The sequence below is a fragment of the Choloepus didactylus genome, chromosome 9, assembly GCF_015220235.1.
Source record: "Choloepus didactylus isolate mChoDid1 chromosome 9, mChoDid1.pri, whole genome shotgun sequence".
Lineage (NCBI taxonomy): Eukaryota > Metazoa > Chordata > Mammalia > Pilosa > Megalonychidae > Choloepus > Choloepus didactylus.
This window is the reverse complement of record NC_051315.1, coordinates 81,912,005-81,936,274: the sequence shown is the minus strand read 5'-3', so window position 1 is coordinate 81,936,274 and position 24,270 is coordinate 81,912,005. Positions and strand designations below refer to the sequence as shown.

The 24,270-nt window shown below is 37.7% G+C and overlaps 1 protein-coding gene and 1 long non-coding RNA gene across 3 annotated transcripts in view; one reads left to right on the top strand and one right to left on the bottom strand.

Moving 5' to 3' along the window:
- The window catches only part of STAT4 (signal transducer and activator of transcription 4), a 108,070-nt gene that overhangs the window by 74,738 nt on the left and 9,062 nt on the right, over positions 1 to 24,270 (top strand). For both annotated transcript variants that reach the window (XM_037849926.1, XM_037849925.1), the window contains exons 15-17: positions 11,486 to 11,569; positions 13,095 to 13,193; positions 22,539 to 22,674. In XM_037849926.1, coding sequence (XP_037705854.1) covers positions 11,486 to 11,569; positions 13,095 to 13,193; positions 22,539 to 22,674 — 319 coding nt within the window. The remainder of the gene's footprint in view (positions 1 to 11,485; positions 11,570 to 13,094; positions 13,194 to 22,538; positions 22,675 to 24,270) is intronic.
- Positions 13,139 to 24,270, bottom strand: part of LOC119544432 — a 28,518-nt gene continuing 17,386 nt past the window's right edge. The window contains exons 2-3 of the long non-coding RNA XR_005218837.1: positions 14,652 to 14,948; positions 13,139 to 14,125 (exon numbers count right to left, since the gene is read on the bottom strand). This is a non-coding gene — a long non-coding RNA (uncharacterized LOC119544432). The remainder of the gene's footprint in view (positions 14,126 to 14,651; positions 14,949 to 24,270) is intronic.

Here is a 24,270-nt window from a genome sequence, read left to right as displayed (position 1 = left end):
GTGAAAACTGTTGGAATAGGGAAGCTTGAATTTCAGTCTCTTGAGTTTGCTCTTTGTCAGTAGGCTTTAACTGATAAATAACTGCTTTAGCCGCAGACTGAAGTGTTAGGTAATTTTGTTTATGTGGTGGAAAGTCATGAAGCACAAAGACGCTATTAGTAAAGTTTGGATGGCTTGAGTTTCATTTAACAAAATAGTCAAACAGATGTTCTTTCAAGGTTCAGTATACTCAAACACAGATACACTATTCACACCCCAACTAGCCCTAGCATTTTCACAGAAAGTTGAGTTCCTTATGAACTGATTTAAGTAGTTGCAACACTTTTTAAAAGGGAGATATTAGTACAAGAATAACACCAAAAACTTAGACTGCGATGTCATCCATGGGCTGAGCCTAGTTGTAATATTACATACCTTTTTTAACGATTCTGTGATTAAGGTCCTTTTTCCCTTCTTACCACTGTTTCCCAGCATCTAACCCAGTACCTAGTACATGATAGGTACTCAATAAATATTCATGAAATGACTGGTTTACTTTAATTGTTTTCTATATCACCTAGCTTTCCATGGGCACTGTTAACATGGATTATGGCTTTTAAGAGATGAACAAGAAATTTGGATGAAAATCATTCCTACCCCAGTCACATTTTTCTTAGCAAAGGTTTTCTTTCAAGTCCAAAAGCCATAATCATTTTAATATTTTCTAGGATTTCAGGCTGTACTGTGAGGCACTGAGCAGAGGAAATCCAAAGAATATGGTGACTTCTGGACCTTCCTGTCATTAGGTTGCATGTTTTTTTCCTGGTGGAGCCCCGGTCAGGTTGCTTAGTCAGTTTTCCAGTTTCTTAGCAGATTACCTAACAGGTGCTTTTCTTTAGAAGTATAATGCAATCAATCCTGTTATAACATTCAGTACCATATAAATATTATAAATATAGACACTTTAAATCTGTAATCATCTCAGATGATAAGAATGGCTTTTCATGTAGCCATTAATGTTACATCTTGTCTATGACATTTCCCCAGTCTGTAGGGAATGGACTCTGGGAGTGTAAAATTGAACTGCCCTGATAGAATAATGAAGACTATTATTGATGGCCATGCAAGCTCTGAAAATTAATGATGCCTGCTTTTGTCAGAAGCTTGTTTTCCCTGGTCTTGTGTATTGTATGTCAGCTTCCTTGCTGGATTTCTTTCTAAATGTGCCTCACAATTCTGTCAGGAGTTTTAAGTAATATTAGAAATCGGTTTCCATTATAGTTTGAATCACTGGGAAACCCTCTCACCATCTACATTTCAGTTCCCTAAGATAATATCTACAGCATGAAGTTTTCTTCCAAAGTTTATAGACAACCTTGACGGCCGTTGCTCTGTATGTGGGGTCTTGGTTTTTCACACTTTTCAACTTGAATGAAAAGTTTGGATGGTGAGCAGACAGGTGCTATAACTCAAAGACCTGAGGAAGTTATCCATAATGAGATCATATACACACATTTAATCATGTAAATTATACCACAGAGGCTGGAATGGAGGAGGGTTGAGACCTCATACTCAAAAAGACTCCCTTTGGCCATCCTCCAACTCTGCCCCTTCCTACAAAGAAAAAGGTCTATGGGGTCCAAGTGATGTGCTTACCAAGAGTTCACCCACAGTCCACCTCCAGGGCCAGTGGGGGCCTCTTCCCCAGGTGTACTCTGCCACGCACAGGTGGCACCATCAATGTGAGCATCCCAAGCACTAGGACAGAAGCCAAGAGGCCACATGGAGCAAGGCAGCGAGGCCCCTCACAGAGGTGGAAGAGAGGGGCATGGGCAATTGTTCAGGAGCCAGCTCCCCACCCAAGACCCCTGCCCACACCACCATGTTACAGTGGAACTCTAAGAAGCTAAAACCTTGCCACTTAGGCCATTTGAAGGCTTACATGTCAAGGCAGGAGGGTAGGCCATATTGTAATAGTTCATTAGCTTGATTTATAATGTTTAAATATTTAGACATATGGTACATGGGTCTCCATCTGTGCACTTGCCTCAGGCTCCACAATTGTTCAGCAGAGGCCTGTATCCTGCTGCTGCTATACTCAGAATGTGAAAGGTGCCCACTGGAGAATGGGTTAGGGAAGCTGTGGGTTCCTCAGGTGGTCTCAGTGCCTTGGGTGGTGAGAGCCCCGCTTTCCAATAGAGTGGTGATACCTCAATTGTTTTTAAAAGCATTTTGTTCAACTTGATACGTAAATACAAGCAAACTACTCCAGTTTATGAGTAACCAAAGAAACAGCAATCTGTCTCCACACTGGGGTGGGGAGCAGGGCACTGGGAACTGGCCGTTCGGTGTATTGGCGGTACTGGGATTACTTTTTTTTTTTTAATAATGAGCCCAAGTTCTTTTCCCCTGACATTTGCCATCAAGCTCTGATAGTGTCCAAGCCTTCATCTCTCACTTAAATTTAAATTTGTCTTTGCTGGGAGTACTTTTAAGAGTGATTTTCAAGGGGAATTTTCATTGTATGTGACTTTCTACCAGCCCTGGATTCTGCTTTAGTCAATCTAAACTACCTGCAGGCAAGGTAAGGTATCACCTCAGTAACAGACCTTAAGTTTAGCATACTACATTATCAATAGTCTTCCTCATAAAATTATTCATAAATCCATATTAAATATTAGTTCTCCCTTTCTCCCAGAGCCTATCCTGCCACCGCTAACCCAACCCTCATCTTGACTTTTCCAGTCTAGATATTTCCACTTCCATTCACTTATTCCCACGGGGATGGTTTTTTTAAACTTGTTTAAGCTTTCCATATTATCTCCAAATTCTTCACATCCCTTTTGAGATTAAACATAGAATGGATATACTACATTGAGTATAATTTCCTCCCAAATTCCACCTGGGATCTTGTTAAAATGAAGAATCGGATTCAGGAGGCCTGGAACGAGGCCAGAGAGTCCTTTTTTTCTACCAAGATTTTTTCTACTGGGCCACACTCTAAATAGCAAGATCCTGCAAGATTTCATCGGGAAAAAAACACAGTGCCTGTCCTACACCTTCCCATCCAAGTCCCACTTTCCAGAGGTGATAATTGATTTTTATTTTTACTTAGACATTTACCTCCTGAATTCTCTCTATAAAAGATAAGGCTATGGCTCATTTATAACAGCTTTTCAACAAGGAAATTTCTTCCCATCTTCACAATATCATTATAAACATAGTCAATGTTTACATCACTATGATTATATAAAAATTGTTAACATTAAAGCCACATAGCTTACTATTATTGCCTTCCCATTCTATGATTGCATTTCAATCACTTTTAGTTTTCCCTGGATTTAATAGTTGCCTTAAATTTTCATTCAATTATTTTTTTTTTTATGTACCTGTCACTAATGTAGCCCCAGACTTTCCATCAGAACTACACAACTCCTCACAACATAGTCAAACATGTCAACAATCTATGAGTTTCTTTCTCTTTTTACCTTAGTAATATTCCCACCAACCCCCCTGCCACCCTCCATCCTACTGCTCCACTCTGGACTAGTTGCCCTCTGATCCTGTTGCACAATTTTTTCAAAACTTCCTTTCACATCATCCTAGGGAATCCCTCCCTTTTCTCCTGTCTGGGTCCATGTCTTCCTCATTCTTAGTTTGTTTCGTCTTTTTTTATGAGAGAGACTCCACCAGTAGTTTCCAGAGAAAGGGTGCTTGTAAGGCAAATTTCTTGAAAGCTTTCATGCCTGAAAAAGTCTTTATTTTACACTACACTGATAGTTACTCTGGGTATAGAATTCTAGGTTAGAAATCATTTTCTCTTAGAATTTTTAAAAAACTATTCCATTGCCTTCTACTTATGTTATGACTAAGAAGCCCAACACCATTCTGATTCTATCATTTGAAAAGGAACTTCACCCTACCCCCACCCACCCACTCCTGGAACTTTTCCTTTTATCCCTGGCTTTCTGAAATTTGCAATGATGTACTTTTTTGTGGGTCTTTATTGGCTCATTGTGCTAGACATTCTGCGGGGTCTTCCGATCCGAATACTCATGTCCTTTAGAGTTGAGAAATTTTCTTATTTATTTTAATAGAACGTTCAGAACATATAAAAATATAAAGAATAAAAGAGTGGAAACCACCCACCAGCTTAAAAATTTTAATTTTGCAAATATATTTGAGGATACTGGGTATTTCTTCTTAATTCTTTACTCATCCATACCCACCTACTTCCCATGCAAAGAAATCATTGCCCTACATTTTCATGTTGATTATTTCCAAGAATGCCTTTATATTTGTGCTATGAATTAATATGTTCCTAAATACTTTATATTATTTTATTACAATTTTAAATTTTATATAAATGGTATGAATATATATGTATTCTTTTTCAGCTATTGCAACTTGCTTCGTTTGCTCACCAAAATACTTTCCAAGATACATCCCTATCCAAGAGCCCCTTTGTGTAACTCTAGATCATTCATTTGAACTGTTGTGTATTATATTACTTTATAAATAATACACTATGTATTTAGTAATTCTCTTGCTAATGGACAGTTTCAGCATTATAAACAATGCTGCTATAGATATTTTTCTCCAATTAGCATTCTTCTACATGTCTTTTTGTGCATGAGTGCAAGAAATTCTTTGACCTATATAAGACAAGAGTTTCTGGGTATGGGGTACATGCATCCTCTACTTTGCTAGATATCGAGAAATTGTTCTCCAAAGTGATCGTACCAACTCCCATTGGTGGTGCACAAGAGTTACCAGTGGATTATGTCTTTGATATTTCCTCTATCCCATTCACTCTATTCTCTTCCTATAACTTGTGTTAGTTCATTGTTGGAGTTCCTGTATTAATTCTCTATCTTTTCTATCCTGTTTTTCATTTCTCATTGTTTTTTTGTTTTGTTTTGTTTTACATTCTATGAAATTTACTTTCAATCCTTCTACTAAATTGTCTATTTCTCTTACTATGTTTTAAATGTTTAATTGTTCATTATTCTTTTCTGAATGTTTCTTTTAAGCATTCTATTCTTGTTTCACTAATGTTATTACATCTCTGAAGTTATTAACATAGTTTTTTAAGCACTTCTTTTGCCTTTTAAATTACCTCTTTTCTTCTGAATTCTTTCCTCTGGTCATTTATCTGTATTGTGTAGAGAAGAGGCTTTTCCAAGTGTCTGATGATCATTAGCTTGTTGTTGGTTTTATTATGCAATTTTATTGCGATATATTCACATACCATACAATCATCCAAAGTGTACAATCAGTTGTTCACAGTATCATCACATAGTTGTGCATTCATCACCACAATAATTGTTTTTTGAAAATTTTCATTACTCCAGAAAATAAGAATAAGAATAAAAATAACAATAAAAGTAAAAAAAGAACACCGAAAACATCTCATACTCTTTTTCCCCCCTATTATTCATTTGCTTTTTGTCCCCCTTTTTTCTACTCATTTGTCCATACACTGGTTAAAGGGAGTGTGAGCCACAAGGTTTTCACAATCACACAGTCACACCATATTAGCTATATAGTTATATGATCATCTTCAAGAGTCAAGGATTCTGGATTGCAGTTCAGCAGTTTCAGGTATTTCTTTCTAACTAGTCTAGTACACTAAAAACTAAAAAGGGAGGCTTAGCCTCTCCTTTGCACTAACAAGCTTCAGAAGGGCAAGCCCCAAGATCAAGGACTTAGCCTACTACAATAGTAGTCCCCAATGCCTGCAAAAATATCAAGAATTCCCCAGGTGGGGAAGTTTAATGTTTCTTCATTTTCCCCCAGGCCCTAAAGGGGTTTGCAAATACTTTTTATTCTCTGCCCAAATTACTGTGGGATGTATTGGGGTTTCACACTATCCTGTACAAATCAACCAGGTCTCGCCCCTATTCAAGTTCCATGTAATTACGGTGTTTGAATAAACTGACCATACAAGTTAAATTGTATAGCATGCTACAGAAAGTATAGATTTTGCACCAAATAAACATCTCTTCCTTTGATCTCACACAGAAGTTGAGGTTTTAAAACACAGTCAATATCATCCTTTTCCCTTTAGACTGGTTTACCTTAGTTCTAATCAAGTCCATTTCATTCATATCTATAATTGAAGTCTGATCTCTTTTTCAGCTTTTTTAACAGTTGCTATATGGGGTACTGCTGACATTCATAGCTGCTGAACTTTGACTCTGAGTCTCAGGTATCACACAGATATCTGAAGTTACAGAGACTGACCAGGTTATACACAAACCACTCAGCATCTCAGAATTCAGAGATAACCATGAGAACTCATGAATAGATGTAACTGCTATAAGAGCTTACAATCCAGGAACCTTTATCATAAGCCTTCCCCTGATAGACTATGCTCTCAGACTCAATTCTCAGAGTTTGCACATTATAGTTAGTCCATATTAGTGAGGCATTATAATGTTTGTCTTTTCAATTCTGGCTTATTTCACTCAACATTCTCAAGTTCCATTCACCTAGGTGCATACCTCACAACTTCATTTCTTCTTGTCACCACCACTTAGTATTCCATTGTATGTATACACCACAGTTCACCATTCCATATATCAGTTGATGTACCCTTAGGCCACCTCCGTCCGTTGCAAGTCATGAACATGACTGCCATAAACACCAGTGTGCAATGTCCACTCATGTCCACGCTCTCAGTTCTTCCAAGTATATACCCAATAACGGGGATGCAAGACCATATGGCAACCCCATAGTTAGCTTCCTGTGGAACCACCACACTGCCCTCCAGCTGGGCTGCACCATACTACTTCCCTACCAACAGGGAATAGGTACATCTTGCTCTCCACATTTTCTGCAGCACTTGTATCCCTCTGTTTATTTTTTTTTAATAGTTTTATTCACACACCATAGAATCCACCCTAAGTAAACAATGATTCCCAGTATAATCACATAGTTATGCATTCACCACCACAATCTTTATGAGGACATTTCCATCTCTTCCCCCAAAGAAAGAAGAAAAGGAGAGGGGAAAAAAATGAAGAATAAAAATACAAAAGATAGAAGAAAAATAAAAATAAAATACAATGAAAAGGTTAGACAACATCACCACCACCAAGAATCTTATATCACTCCCTATGTCCCCCTCTGATAGATATTTAGCTTTGGTATATTGCCTATGTTATAATTAATGGAAGCATCTTACATTGTTATTGTTAATTACATACTCTTATTTCATTGAGTGTACTTTTCCCCTATACTATCTAATTTTCAATACCTTGCAGTGTTGACATTCATTTGTTCTCCCTCATTAAAAACATTCTTATATTTGTACATTTAATCACCGTCATTGACCACCCTAGGTTTCGCTAAGTTATACAATCCCAGTCTTTATCTTCTATCTTTCCTTCTGGTGTCATACACACCTTAGCCTTCCTCTTTCAACTGTAGTCACACTCATCTTAGTTCAGAGTACTTACAATATTGTGTTACCATCACACACTATTATGCTATATATTCCATTTCTGGATCTATACAATCAATCCTGTTGAACCTTCTATATTCCTTCAGCATCAAATGCCCAAGCTCTATCTATCTTCCAATCTCTATCTCCTGATAACCTATGTTCTCAACTCTCAAATTTCACTCATCAATATGAGTCCATATCAGTGAGACCAGACAGTATCTGTCCTTTTGTTTCTGGCTAATTTCACTCAAAGTAATGTGTACTGTCTACCATTTTGTCTTTTGGGTTTTATATGTCATACCCTATTTTATTTTTTCTTCTCTCTCTTTTTACCCTTAATGCTAGTCTTCATTTCTACACTCTTCTCCAAACCTCTCCCTCCTGTCTTTTCCTATCTGCCCATAGTGCTCCCTTTAGTATTTCTTTTAAGCAGGTATATTGTTCACAAACTCTCTCAATGTCTGTTTGTCTGAAAATGTTTTAAACTCTTCCTCATTTTTTGAAGGACAGTTTTGCCAGATATAGAATTCTTGGTTGGCAGTTCATATATCATACCACTGCCTTCTCACCTCCATGGTCTCTACTGAGAAATCTGCACATAGTCTTATCAAGCTTCCTTTGTATGTGATGGATCGCTTTTCTCTTGCTGCTTTCAGAATGCTCTCTTTGTCTCTGATATTTGAAAATCTGATTATTAAGTGTCTTAGAGTCAGTCTACTCAGATGTATTCTGTTTGGGGTATGCTGCACTTGTTGGATCTGTAATTTTATGTCTGTCATAACAGATGTGAAATTTTCAGTGATTATTTCCTCCATTATTCTTTCTGCCCCTTTTCCCTTCTCCTTCTGGCACACCCATGACATGTATATTCATGTGCTTCATGTTGTCATTCAGTTCCTTGAGAACCTGCTCATATTTTTCCAGTATTTTCCCTATCTGCCCTTTTGTGTGTAGGATTTCAGATATCTTGTCCTCCAGTTCATGAATCCTTTCTTCTGCCTCTTGAAATCTGCTGGTATATGTCTCTACTGTGTTTTTCATCTCTAGTATTGTGCCTTTCATTTTCATAAGTTCTGCCAATTGTTTTTTCAAACTTCCAAGTTCTTCTTTATGTTTGCCCAATGTCTTTTTTGTATCCTTCATCTCTTTTGCCATATCTTCCCTTAACTTGTTCATTTGATTTTTAATTGATTTAGGAGATTTGTTTGATTAATGATTAGTTGTTTCAATTCCTGTATCTCAGTAGAAGTGTAAGTTTTTTCTTTTGACTGGGCCATATCTTCATTATTCCTAGTGTGATTTGTAATTTTTTGTTGTCTAGGCATCTGGTTTCCTTGATTACCCCAATCAGATTTTCCCAGAACAGATGAGCCCAGGTCTTAAGAAGAGGCTGTATTCAGTATCAGATTTCCCTGAGGGTGAGAACCAGCAGATTGTCAGACTTTCCTCTGGGGCCTCTAGACTCCGTGCTTTTCCTATCCTGCCCAGCAGTGGTGCTTGTCGGCCCGAAGCTCCCCACCAGCATAAAGAAGTGTGGTGTATTTGATTCTCAGTGGACCCTGTCCTGGCCAGGGACTGAGGGTGTCAGAAGCCAAGTTTAAGCTGTTTCTGTTTTTCCTTTTTTTTTTTTCCCAGGCCCTGGGGTCTGAGTTCTCTGAAGAAGGGCCACCATGGAGCTGGGCCTCCCCCCCTTTTCTTAGGGAAGATAAGTCCTTTAGGGAATTGTCTCCTACATTTGAGTTTTTCCTTTGACCCTCACTATCCTAACTCCACTCTTGCCTGGGTCAATGCTGACAATTGAAAATGCCTGAGGTTTTCTCTAATGAGCTACTTAGAATGAGAGGGGAAAAAAAGGGGGGGAAAGCAAGAAGTCCCCTTTTCAGAGCCAGTTCCCAGCCCTCCAGTTCACTAGGCAAGAACTGGAGTTGATTCCTGGTTCTGTGTGCCCCCTTTTTTAGGACACAGTCCTTTTCCAGTATTCTGAGTTCAGTGGACTCCAAAAGCCTCTGCTTTTATTTATGTATTTTTTTTCTGTCAGCCTTCCCTACTCTCTGCCAAGATAAACATCTGGGTTCCTTTCCTGCTTGCTCTGGGTTTATCTGTGTTTGTAGCATGTATTCAGTAGTCCAAATTTTTTCATTTAAACCACAATTGGAGCTTGGTTGAGCTACATACCCTTACTCCAAAAGGACTGCTCTTTTTTCCCATGCAGTTTCACAACTCAGCTTGCTGTGCCAGTTGGGGAGGGGCCCCAGCTCTGCAGTTTGGGGAGCTTTACTTACAGTTCTCTTCCGTGACCTCAGCTGTTCCACCCATTCCTGACTGGTGTATGATGTACGGTTACAGATGTCCCCCCCATCAGCTCTTCCAGACTATTTTCTAGTTATTCCTGGCTATTTAATAGTTGCTCTAGGGAACTAACTAAATTCCACACCTCTCTATGTCACCATCTTGTCCCACATGTTGTTTATAATTAAGAGAAGGGCATCAAAAAGCTGCCTGTAAGTTCTCTATCCACGGTGGGGATTATAGACTTGGGTGATTATTAGAGTGACTAATTTCATTGGGGGACCCCTGAAAAGAAGTATCTTTAGTTTCTTTATCTTTGTCTGGTCCACTTCCCAGATATCTTTCCTGGGGATTTCAAGCCTGGCTATGTGCATTCTAGATGCAAATCAGGGAAAGGGGCAGGGCCTCCCCATGGACTTTCACAGGAGCATCCCCTCTTTACAGCACAGCACCTCACTCTGCCCTCAGCTTGGCCTTGGGCCCCAGAATGCAGAACCTCTCTAGTTCCTCCAGATTATCAGCTCAAGTGTAAGCCTCTTGTCCCTCGCCAGGGTTGGGGAGGAGTGGAGGCTCATTGCATGAACTGGAGTCTTCACTGGTCCTCATATAGACTGCCCACCAAGGCCCCCATGGTCAGCCCTCTTCTGCTTTCTAGCCTCAGAGCCATTCAGTGCTTCCAACCACTGGGTTCTGAGGCATCTGGGCCTCTTATTGCCACCCTCACCCTCACTCTCCCACCTCTCACTCATGTTCTATATTACAATTTACTTTATTGGAAAGTAAATAAAACACCAGCTGTTACTTTATTGGAGTTTCTGGAAGTAGCAGAGGGAAATGCATGTATTCCACCTACCATGTTTAACAGAAGGAAATCTTGGTTTCTTTTGAACAAAATCATTATGACACCAAGTCTTGTTTCTGTTATAGCTATACATATATGACTTGCTTTAATTAATACTGGGAAAATCAAAAGAACTACTTTTCAAGAAGTAAAAAAATAACAACTTGTCTAAATTTCAACTGACAAAAATATGATGGAATTTTAAAAGCCAGAGATTATCTTGTTTTTGAGACATAAAATCATGCTGTTTATGGAAATGAAGATTTTTCAAACTCTGTATGTATTCTAACTTTTAAAACAATAAGAGGGAATATTCATTGTATTAGAGTTCTCCAGAGAAACAGAACTGACAGGACATAAATATACTAAAATTGAGAGATATTTTTGTACAAATTGGCTCACATGTTGGGGGTAGGATGGGCAAATCCAAATTCCATAGAACAACTTCAAAAAGTTGATTCCAAAATCAGTCACATCCAAACCCTGTGGGGCAGGAGGCAAGCTAGAAACTCCAGTGAAGGTAAAGTTGTATTTCCCAAGAGAAGCTGGCTGGCTGAAGAAGAGGCAGAAAGTTTTCTGAAATCCTTAATTCTCACTTTAAGACCTCCAACTGATTGGCTGAGGAGAGTCCCCTCATTGCTGAGAGCAATCTCGTTTGTTGATTATAGAAGCAATCAGCCATAGATGCAATCAACTGACTAATGATGTATATCCATCTACAAAATACCTTTGAAATAACAATCAGCTGCTTGGCCAAAACAACTGGGAACCATAACATAGCCAAGTTGACACATGAAATTAACCATCACATTCAATAACAGGGAATGTATGGAGTCTTTAAGGGCTTATCCATTTTCATAGAAACAGGCCTAATTATAATAGAAAATGACTTGTATTTGTAAGATGATTATTTCTTTCTCCCTTAGGGCTCTCACATGGTGACTGAAGAGCTTCATTCCATAACTTTTGAGACACAGATCTGCCTTTATGGCCTAACAATAGATTTGGAGGTAGGTGTTTCAAGGAACATCTGTTTACTAAATGTTATTAGCAAGAATTAGTAAGCATTTGTAGATGAAAGGTCAGTCTTTTCTAAGTTTTAGTACACTCCTTGTTTATTATTTTTGTTCTCATTTAGAAAAGCAATATTTCAAATATTCACTAAATAGTCAACATACTATTCTGGTTAAATTATTATAGATGATAAAATCTCATGGATCTTATGAATTCTGTATGTATATAATCTGTTGTCTAGGTTGCGGTTTTTTCTGGTATTTACTGAGTCATGGATTCATACTGGAAAGCCTAAAGAGAAATGACCATCCTTGAATCACATCATGTAGTGATTTATTTTCAATTTATAAGTCCTCTGTTATATTAGGAGGGGATAAATATCTCAGATGGGAGACTTTTTTAATATAATGAGCAAAGACAAATGATAGGAACATTAATGGTGCATTGCTTTGAACCTTTTATAACCATTAAACTTGAAGAAGGAATAAAGAAACTTTTGGAATTAAATTGAACCTGGTTGACTATTTGCTCCTTGAGGGCAGGACAGCCTGTCTCATTTGCCGCTCTAGTACCGGTGCGTAGCACAATTCCTGCCACATAGTTGATGCTCAATATTTGTTTACTAAATGAACAAGTAAATGCATGAAGGAACGGGCAGTTTCATACACTCTGAATATGATCCTTTTGTGAAGCATATTGTTTTAGAATACTGCTTTTACTCTTTTATCTTAATGATTAAATATATTTACAAAAGCTTTCATAGGTTCCTTCTTCTTCTTCTGTTTTTCCTAAACCTATGTTTCCATGACCAAGTAGGTGTCTCAACTGAATATTTTACTGTCTATAGGAATCTAAGCCTTGATATTAGGAAGAGACTACTGTAAATTGGATTGGTTTTCCAGGCTAGTCTGTGAAAGCCTATTTCTTCCAACAGATAGGAAACTATAGTTTGTACCAATTGAGTTCTGCAACAATGGACCAGAGGGTTTTATTTCCCAAATGCTTTGTGTTTCAAAATTGCTTACCTCTCCACCATCTACAATTAAAACTGTCATTTCCAGTACTACTAACATTAATTAGATGTTAGATCATGATTTGAATATGTTGATTCAGCACAGAGCTAAATTTAAAATTAGTTCTTTTAATGTAACTTTTAAAGAGGAGAGTTGGTAAGTCAATTCAATTTCCAATTAGTTGCATTATAGGCAGTCTGTGATGTAATAAAATATAAATATTTAAGCAAGTCAGGGAAGATATTTTGGGGAAGCTGATGCTGACTGAGCACTCTGAAAGGGATTCCTGTTCTTCATAACTTCTTTTCTTCCTACACACTGACCCATGCATAGATGCTCAGAAAGTTCCAAGTGCCTTCACAGTTGTCTCAGTGAGCAAGGCATTGTGGACATCATTGTGGAGGGATGGGGATGGCTTAAAACTGCCTTTTAGAGGAGAGGGTCAAGTGCAAGATCAATGTAAGATAGGGCTACTTGTAATAACCATGCCTATTTTTTTTTTTAACAGACCAGCTCATTACCTGTGGTGATGATTTCCAATGTCAGTCAGTTACCTAATGCTTGGGCATCCATCATTTGGTACAATGTGTCAACCAATGATTCCCAGGTAGGGTCTCCACTTCTGTATTTCCTCCTTTTATTCTATTCCATCCTGTTTTTGTGTCAACAAAACCCATCTGGGACAAAAGAGCTATTATTTATTTTGGCATGTCTTTGTGGGTTATTTTATTCCTGAATTTCAATGTTGTATGATTCCTCTTTAAAGATATTTAAAGTAGTATGTTCTTATCAACATGACTCAGAGAGAGTTATGAGTAGCAAAAGTGATAGGCAAGTATTTTTTTTATTTCTGAGGGACTGGTCTTCTCCCAGCTACATGCATCACAGACAGTTCTATGGCCATTCTATGGTTCTGCTAATTGGGGGACAGGGAGACTCCTTGTGCCAAAATTTGATATCTGACTGCAGGGTTTACCTCCTCCTGTACAAAGGTAGAAAATTGATTCACAAATAAGTGACTAGAATATTCAGCAATGTTGCCTAACTACACTCTGACAGCACAAATTTTCAAGAATTGATTATAGATATAATCCGTCCTAGGCTCAAATTGGGTTTTAATGCCATCTAGTGGTTATTTGAGACACTGACCAAAAATTGAGCTCAAGTCTCAGCAAGCAGAGAATAGATTTTCTTCTTAAAAGACACCAGGGAAGGGAGGGGCAAAAAAAGATGAGTCAGAAGGTGGTGCGCAACCTTGGTGATTTCCAGTGTTGTGCTGGAAATCACCAAGGTCTAGAGAAAATAGGTCAAACGTAAGTAACAGCATCTCTTCTTAATCGAAAGCAAACTCTCCTTTGAAAAGGAAGAATTCTTTTAATTTACTCCCCAGCAATAAGAGCAAGGCACTGTGTTCTTTCCCTTTGATTCAATGGGCAATGACTCAGTCTTGTTCCTTCTCATCCTCTGGCATCAGAGGCAGATTAACTGCAGAGAGGAAGGCTGCATGGAGAGCTCTGGTGACTTGCTTCCTCTCAGACCCTAGAGAGGAGAAAACAGGACTCATTAGAGGAGTAAGTCTCCTGATCTTAAAGGCCAAGAACAGCCAGTACCCCTGAGATTAAATGTCAATCCCCAGAAGGAGCTATATATATTCAGAGCTCGTCACCCAACTCCAGGGTGTTAAAGAGTGGAAAGTGGGCACTTTGCTGTCCTCTGGGCTCAGAGCACAGTGCTGCATGTTAGCTCTCCTAAGCAGCCTTCTTCTGTAAGAAAGCCACCAAAATCTTCAGATCTAACCATCACTTAAGGTACCAGATTCTGTTCTGCTCCAGGATGAAGGGTCTTGAGATATAGACCACATACAGCTCTTCCACACACAGCACTTACAGAGCCCAGCTTAACAATGACATCTGCTTTGTCTTCTTAATTCTATCTAGATTCAAAATCTAAGCTCCTTGACTTTGATTATATTCTATGCTTTCTGGTCATTTATCTGGAAATAATTCTCAGGTTCAAGAAAACTGCCTCCTTAGAAATTCTTTCTCTCCCTTCTTCCCCTTCTTACCTCCACTTCTTGTTGTGTGCTATATTCTTTTTTGTTCCCACCTTCAGAAATCTCTTGAGTAGTTCCCATTTGGCTGCCAGCAAAGGTCAAGTTCATCAACGACCTTCTCCAGGTACTGCTCTAGATTTCTCTATTCTTCTCCTCCTTCTATTTCATCTTAGAGCAGCTGCCTTTGCTTAGAACACTCTCTGCTTTCCAGCAATCTGGGACTAAGTCTTCTGTTCTTTTCTTGTTGACCCAGTTTCTGGCACAAACTTGTTTGCAGTTGATCACACAGAAGATATCTCTTGTCCAGAGCTAAAAAAAAGAAAAGATGACTTACTAATAAAACAAGAGTTCAAGGTAAATCATAAATTCATATTGTAAGGTCACTTTTCTTAGCCTGAGACTTAACTGTTTTTACACTTTGGAAGCTTGACCTGATCAAGGTACAACTTGTACCAAGTCATAATAAACCAAAAGAACATGATATAGGTTTTTTTTAAAAAAGAATACTATTTTGGAAAAAAAAGTATCTGCCCAATAATTTATTAGTCAGTATTAAGTTCTTTTTCTCTTTTTTATCACTGCAATCAGCACTTGAACATATTCATTACTCAAATTTTTTTAAATAATAAAAAAGAGAAAATAAAAATAAAATAAAGTACAACAACAAGGTCAGACAACAATACCACTACCAAAAATCACAAACCCCTCTCTTATATCTCCCTCTCATAGACATTTAACTTTGGCATATTGCCTTTGTTACATTTAATGCAAGCATATTACGATGTTACTGTTAACCATAGACTACATTCGCATTGATTATATTTTTCCTCAATACCATTCCTTTTTCAGTACTTTGCAAAGTTGACATTCATTTGTTCTCCCACATTTTTATATTTGTACATTTAGTCACCATCATCAACCACTCTAGGTTTCACTAAGCTATACAGTCCCAGTCTTTATAATTTATCTTTACCTCTGGTGTCATACATGCCCCAGTCCCACCTCTGTCAGTTTTACTCACAGACATCTTTGTTCAGTGTACTTACAATATTGTGCTACCATCACACATACTATGCTATCCATTTCTGGATCTACAATCAATTGAACATTCTATATTCCTTCAGCACCAAATGCCTGATCTCTACCCTCTTTCTCTCCTCTGATAACCTGTGTTCCCAGCTTGAATGCTAATTTGCTCATTAATGTTAGTTCATATTAGTGAGACTGCACAGTATTTGTCCTTTTGTTTCTGGCTTACTACACTCAACATAACGTCCTCAAGGTTCATCTACATTGTTATATACTCCATGACTTTTTTCTGTCTTACAGCTGTGTGATGTTCCATCGTATGTATTGTATATACTACAGCATTTTTATCCACTTATCTGTTGATAGACATTGGGCTGTTTCCATCTCTTGGCAACTGTGTGTAATGCCGCTATAAACATCAGTTTACAAATGTCCATTCATGTCTTAGCTTTTAATTCCTCTGACTATATACCTAGTAATGGAATTGCTGGATTATATGGCAGTTCTATACTTAGCTTCCTGAGGAACCACCACACTGCCTTCCAGAGTGGTTGCACCATTCTACATTCCCACCAACAGTGAATAAGTGTGCCTGTTTCTCCACATCCTCTCCAGCACTTTTGTAGTTTTCTGGGGTTTTTTGATAATGATTCTAAGAGGTGTGAGATGATATCTTATTGTGGTTTGATTTGCATTTCCCTAATAGCCAATGAAGTTGAGCATATTTTCATATGTTTTTGAGCCATTTGAATTTCCTCTTCAGAAAAGTATCTGTCCATGTCTTTTCCCCATTTTTTAAATTGGGTTGTTTGTGTTTTTGTTGTTGAATTGTGGGATCTCTTTATATATTCTGGATATTAAACCCTTATCTGATACGTGGTTTCCAAATATTGTCTCCCATTGTGTAGGCTACCTTTTTACTTTTCTGACGAAGTCCTTTGATGCACAAAAGTGTTTAATTTTGAGGAGATCCCATTTATCTATTTTTTCTCTCATTGCTCATGCTTTGGGTATAAGGTCTAGGAAACCAGCCCCTCTCACAAGATCTTTAAGATATTTCCCTATGTTTTCTTCTAGAAGTCTTAGGGTCTTAGTGCTAATGTTTAGGTCTTTGATCCATTTTGAGTTAACTTTTGTACAAGGTGTGAGATAGGGATCCTCTTTCATTGTTTTAGAAATGGATATCCAGTTCTCCAAACATCATTTATTGAACAGGCTGCTCTGTCCCAGTTGCTTTGGCTTGACTGCCTTATCAAAGATCAATTGTCCGTAGATGACAGGGTCTATTTCTGAACACTCATTTCGATTCCATTGGTCGGTATATCTGTCTTTATGCCAGTACCATGCTGTTTTGACCACTGTAGCTTTGTAGTATGCTTTAAAGTCAGATAGTGTGAGGCTTCCCACTCATTCCTCTTTTTCAAGATATTTTTGACTATTTGGGGCACCCTGCCCTTCCAAATGAATTTGGTTTTTGGTTTTTCTATTTCTGCAAAGTAAGTTGTTGGGATTTTAATTGATATTGCAGTGAGTCTATAAATTAGTTTAGGTAGAATTGACATCTTAACTATATTTAGTCTTCCAATTCATGAACACAGTATGTTCTTCCATTTTTTTAGGTCCTGTTTGATTTCTTTTAGCAGTTTCTTGTAGTTTTCTGTATATGGGTCTTTTGTGGCCTTGGTTAAGTTTGTTCCCAAATACTTGATTCTTTTGGTTGCTATTGTAAATGGATTTTTTTCCTTGATTTCCTCCTCCTGTTGCTCATTACTTCTGTATAGAAACACTACTGATTTCCGCATGTTGATCTTGTAGCCTGCCACTTTGCTGTATTCATTGATTAGCTCTACTAGCTTTGCTGTAGATTTTTCAGGATTTTCTACATATAGGATCATGTCATCTGCAAACAGTGAAAGTTTTACTTCTTTCTCTCCAATTTGGATGCCTTTTATTTCTTTTTCTTGCCTAATTGCTCTAGCTAGAACTTCCAGCACAATGTTGAATAACAATGGTGACAATGGGCATCCCTGTCTTTTCCTGATCTTAGAAGGAAAGCTTTCAGACTTTCCCCGTTGAGTATGAAATTAGCTGTGGGTTTTTCATATATTGCCTTTATCATATTGAGAAAGTTCCCTTCTATTCCTATCCTTTGAAGTGTTTTCATCAAGAAAGGATGTTCAATTTTGTCAGACACCCCTTCTGTATCAGTTGAGATGATCGTGTGGTTCTTCTGCTTTGATTTATTGATGTAATGTATTACATTAATTGATTTTCTTATGATGAACCAGCCTTGCATAACTGGAATAAATCCCTCTTGGTCATGGTGTATAATTCTTTTAATGTGCTGCTAGGTTCGATTTGCAAGTATTTTGTTGAGGACTTCCGCATCTATATTCATTAAAAGACCGATACATAATTTTCTTTTTTTTTTTTTTTTTGTAGCATCTTTGTCTGACTTTAATATTAGGGTGATGTTGGCTTCATAGAATGAGTTAGGTAACTTTCCCTCCTCTTCAATTGTTTTGAAGAGTTTGAGCAGGATTGGTACTAATTCTTTCTTGAATTCATGATAGAATTGAAGCCATCTGGTCCTGGGCTTTTCTTTTGGGGGAGCTTTTTGATGACTCTTTACTTGTGATTGGTTTGTTGAGGTAGTCTGTTTCTTCTCAAGTCTTCTCAAGTCATGCTTTTCTAGGAAGTTGTCCATTTTGTCTAAGTTGTCTAGTTTATTAGCATATAGTTGCTAATAGTATCCTCTCACTATCTCCTTTATTTTTGCAGAGTCAGTAGTTATGTCCCCTTTCCCATTTCTGATTGTTTTTATTTGCATTTACATCTGCTCATTTTTTTTTTTTTTTTTTTGTTAGCCTCGCTAAGGGTCCATCAATTTTATTGATTTTCTCAAGAACCAACTTTTGGTTTTGTTGGTTCTATTGTTTTCCTGTTCTCAGTTTCATTTATTTCTGCTTTAGTCTTTGTTATTTCTTTCCTTCTGTTTGTTTTGGGGTTAGTTTGCTGTTCTTTCTCTATCTCCTCCAGGTGGACAGTTAATTCCTCAATTTTTTCTCTTTCTTCTCTTTTAATATAGGTGTTTAGGGCAATAAGTTTCCCTCTCAGCACTACCTTTGCTGCATCCCATAAAGTTTGATATGTTGTGTTTTCATTTTCATTTTCATCAAGGTATTTACTACTTTCTCTTCTAATTTCTTCCTGGTCTAACAGTGTGTTACTTAGCCTCCATATTTTTGTGAGTTTTCCAACATTCTGCCTGTTATTGATTTCAAACTTCATTCAATTATGATTCAAGAAGTTTTGTGTATAATATCAATTTTCTTAAAATTTGTTGAGACTTGCTTTGTGACCTAACATGTGGCCTATCCTAGAGAATGATCCATGAGCCCTTGAGAAAAATGTGTATCCTGCTCTTGGGGGGGGGGGGGTGTTCTATAAAGTCTGTCAAGTCTAGTTCATTTATTGTACAATTCAGCATCTCTGTTTCCTTATTAATCCTCTGTCTAGATGTTCTATCCTTTGATGAGAGTGGTGTATTGAAGTCTCCAGCTATTATTGTAGAGGTATCTACTTCTCCCTTCAGTTTTGTCAGTATTTGCCTCAAGTATTTTGGGGCACTCTGGCTCAGTGCAAATATATTTATGATTGTTAAGTTTTCTCGATGAATCATCCCTTTTTTTAATATCTAGTGTCCTTCTTTTTCTCTGTTGTTTTACATTTGAAGTTTAATTTCTCTGGTATTAATATAGCTACTCCCACGTTTTTCTGGTTGTTGTTTGCATGCAATATCTTTTTCCAACCTTTCACTTTCAGCCTATTTTTGTACTTGTGTCTAAACTGAGTTTCTTGTAGACAGCATATAGATGGGTCTTGTTTTTTAATCCTTTTTGCCAGTGTGTCTTTTTATTGGGGAGTTTAATCCACTAACATTTAGTGTTATTACTGTAAGGGCAGTACTTTCTTCTACCATTTTGTCTCTTGGATTTTATATGTCATATCTTATTTTTTTTTCTCTCTCTCTCCTTTTACCCTTTCTGATAGTCTTCATTTCTACACTCTTCTCCAAATCTCTCTCTTCTACCTTTTCCTATCAGCCTGTAGCACTCCCTTTAGCATTTCTTGAAGTACAGATCTCTTATTCACAAGCTCTCTCAGTGTCTGTTTGCCTGAAAATATTTTAATTTCTCCCTCATTTTTGAAAGACAGTTTTGCCAGATATAGAATTCTTGGTTGGCAGTTTTCTCTTTCAGTATCTTAAATTATCATACCACTGACTTCTTGCCTCCATGGTTTCTGCAGAGAAGTCTGTACATAGTCTTATCAAGCTTCCCTTGTATGTGATGGATTGCATTTCTCTTGCTGCTTTCAGAATTCTCTCTTTGTCTTTGACATTGGACAATCTGATCAATTAGTGTCTTGGAGTAGGTCTATTGGGATCTGTTCTGTTTGAGGTAAGCTGCACTTCTTGAATCTGTAATTTTATGTCTTTCATAAGAGTTGGGAAATTTTCAGTGATAATTTATTCTGTTATTCTTTCTGCCCCCTTTCCCTTCTCTTCTCCTTCTGTGACACCCATAACATGTATATTTGTACACTTCATGTTGACATTCAGTTCCCTAAGACCCTGCTCATATTTTTCCTTTCTTTTCCCTACCTGTTCCTTTGTGTGTAGGATTTCACTTTGTGTATAGGACAAGTTCACTAATCCTTTCTGCTGCCTCTTCAAATCTGCTGTTGTAAGTTCTCCATTGTGTTTTTCATCTCTTCTATTTTGCCTTTCATTCCCAAAGTTCTGCCATTTGTTTTTTCAGACTTTCGTGTTCCTCCTTATGTTCACCCATGTCTTCTTTATATCCTTCATCTCTTGCCATATCTTTCCTCAGCTTATTGATTTGATTTTTGAATTGATTTAGGAGATTTGTCTGATTATTAACTTATTGTTTCAATTCAATAATAACTTAATAATAAGTTAATAATAAGTTAATAATAAGTTGAAGCGTTAGTTTTTTCCTTTGGTTAATCCGTATTTTTGTGTTTCCTACTATGGCTTGTTATTTTTAGCTGTCTAGGCATCTGATTTTCTTGGTTAGTTTATTCTGGAGCTCATTTTCACTCTTTTACCTAGGGTTTTCTTGTTAGTTGGCTTTGTTCTTTATCCTGTGGCATTCTGTTCAACTTATTCTAGAAGTCTAATATAGCTTCTATTTAGTTGATCAGAATTTTTTACCTCTTGTTTTTCTGGTTCTTTCCCTGCCTCTGTAACCTTTTTGTGAGAGGGTCTCCCCAGATATGATTGACCCCGATCAGATTTTCCCAGTCCAGACAGGCCCAGGTCTTAGGAGGACAGTATGGAGTTACCCTGAGAATGAAACCCCGCAGATTTTCAACCCTCCTGTGAAGCCTCTAGACTCTGTGCTTTTCCTTTCCTGTCCAGCAGGTGGTGCTTGTCAGCCCAAAGCTCCCCACCAGTGTAAAGAGGTGCCACAGATGCCTTAACTCTGCAGACCCTATCCCTGCCAGGGGCATTGCTGTCAAGCTGGTTTCTTTTTTCCAACCCCTGGGTTCTGAGTTCTCTGAAGGAGAGCTGCCACTTAAGCTGGGCCCCACCCCCCTGTCTTGGGGAAAATTATACCCTTTAGGGAATTTTCTCCCTCACTAGACTCATTGCTTTGTCTCTCAGACCAATCTTAGTTCCACCCTTACCTGGGTCCAGCGACAAATTGCAAATATCTGAGGCTTTCTGTAATGAGCTACTTAGAATAGTTATTCCAAAAAAAGGAAAAAAATCCCTTTTCAAGGGATTTCCCCAGCCCCCAAGTTTTGTCAGTCCCAGTATGGACTGTTTAAAGATAAGCCCTTTAGGCTATTATCTCTTTCACCTGAATAGTCACTCTCAGACTACTTTAATTCTTAATTCTGCTCTTGCCTGGGACAGTGCTGAAGCAGGAGCTATGATGGGTTATTGAAAAGTAAAAAGATAAAGAGTCAGAGAGCAAGAGGAAAAGAAGAAGGAAAAAAAAAAACCCAGAGCCCGAGTTTGTACAATCTCTATGTACCCCTTTTTCTTGGGGCCCAGCCCTTTTTCCAGTATTCTGAACACCTCCAACTCCAAAAGTTTTTGTTTTGTTGTTGTTGTTGCCAGCCCCACCTCCTCTCTGCTGGATGGATTCCTCCTGGCTCCTTTTGTTCCCCTTTCTGGTTTATCTGTGCTTGGACTTTTATTCAACAGTCCAAAATTGTTTATTAATTCTGCAATTGGGGCTCAGTTGAGCCCCCTCTTTGCTCCCAGCACAGATTGTTTCTTTTCCTTTCTGGGAACCAGCTCCAAGACAGTCTGCCATGCCTGGGGGGGTGGGAGGGGCAGCCCCTTGGCCAGAGAAACTTACAGTTTTTTGCTACAATCTCAGCTGTTCCACCTGTTCCACGTCGGTGTATGATGCGTTACCAGTCACAGAATCCCTGAAACAGCTGTTCCATACAGTTCCAGCTATTTACCAGCTGCCCTAGAGGAGTGACTAGATTCCACACCTCACCACTCCATCATCTTCCCAAGCCCTTGCTTAGAGTCCATGTTAAGTCCTCAAATGAGTTGATTGACAATCAATAATTCAGTGAAAGCTAAACAAAGAGATGCCAAATAAGTCTTTCAAAGAAAAGATGGAGCCTGCATTAAATTAGACTTAAGGAACAAAGAACCCTTCAGGAAAAGACAAAATCAGTCTTAAAAAGCACAACAGAGGTGAGACTACTGTCAACTTAGGTTAGTCAAAAGTGTTTAAATTGGGAATCCTATATATTGAATTACAGTGTTTTCAGTATGATTTAACAAATGTAATTGTCGTCACAACTCTATTTCAGAACTTGGTTTTCTTTAATAATCCTCCATCTGTCACTTTGAGTCAACTTCTGGAAGTGATGAGCTGGCAGTTTTCATCATATGTCGGTCGTGGCCTTAATTCAGACCAACTCAATATGCTGGCAGAGAAGCTTACAGGTAAGAGCTGGTAGATATGGAGGATTTGCCTCTGTTTTTGGTACTCAGATATTTTAAAGGACCAGAATAATATTAGTACCATTAATAATGCTTGCCAGAATTTATTTAGTGCCTATTATATTGCCAGACACAGGGCTAAGTGTTATATTATTTCTAATTCTCACAAAAGTTCAAGGCAGACATTATTCTACCCATCTAATAGACAAAAATACTGAGGCTCAGAGGTTAAGTGACTTGCCATAGCTGCATGGCCAGTGCAGAACACAGCCAAGGCATGGGCCCAGGTCTGTCTAATTCTAAGCCCTTTCTTTTCCATTCCACACTCCAGTCTGAAGTGTATCCTTATGTCATTTCCACTGAATGTGCTATGAAACATTTAGTGGTAACTTGTTCTTTCATATTAATGTAGAAACTGACTCTAACCAACTAGAAACTAGTTGATTCCTTCACCAGATCCAGGAAATTTAGTAGTAATTAAAAATCACCCAGGTGATACTTAAGTCTGCATATCAAGAAAGTTTTGGGTTTGACTGATATTTCTAAACTTTGCAAAATAGTCATTGGTACTGCATGTACTAACTCTAGTCTAACCTTCCACTAAAAGAATTTTAAAAGATAATCATTTTTTGATAGGTCTAGGATGAACACATTTAGCACCAAAAGAGAATTAAAATTGGGTCTATATGCGTTTCTAGTTAAACTAGGGCCAAAGACGCATTTGAGCAACAGAGTAGAATTGTGTGTGATTTGTTTAATTTTGACTCACGTGTTATGCTAGGTTGCCACTTGGATCTACCATCTGACCAATAGGTAATTAAATAAATCAGGGCTTTGGGAAATGTTACAAAATTTACTTAATACAAGTATCCTTTTTGAGCCTTATTTAATTCATAAATCATAGTAGTAGGTATCAATAAATATTTGTTATTCAGTGAATAAATCTTTAAATGTGTAGTATAGATAACAGCCACATATTTTCTGATCTTTATTTTGAATTATCCTTATAATGAGTATAACTTCCTTAAAACTTTTTAGATAGAAATTTTTATATCATTTAACTGCCCTGCATCAAAACAATCAATGTCTTCTCTTGACTAATGGAACTCTAGTCCATTCTTTCTGTCTTAATAGTCAAGACTGCTATAATCTGGCTATGCATAATTTATACAAATTTATTTCATAATATTTATTCACTAACATTAGGCTGCTCTTACTCTCTCCTATATAAGCCATGTTCATTTCCACCATGCTTTGTTCTACATATTCTTTTTTTTTAATTAACCCTTTTTTTAAATCACAATAACAAAAAAAAAAATTTTTAAAACATACAATAAAAAAAAAACATTTCAGACAAACCACAACAAGGGAATCCGACATGTTCCTACTCTACCCCAAGAAAATAACCTAATATAGCAACATTTCTGTGAACTTGTTCCTACCATACCCAGCAGAAATTAACAACCATAGTCATTCCTGGGCATTCCCAGAACAGTAAATTTACCCACAATAGCTTATCTGTTCTTATTGGGTTATTGTTCCCCCTTCATTAATTGCTCTCCATCACTAATTCCCCTACATTCTACATTATAAAACCAT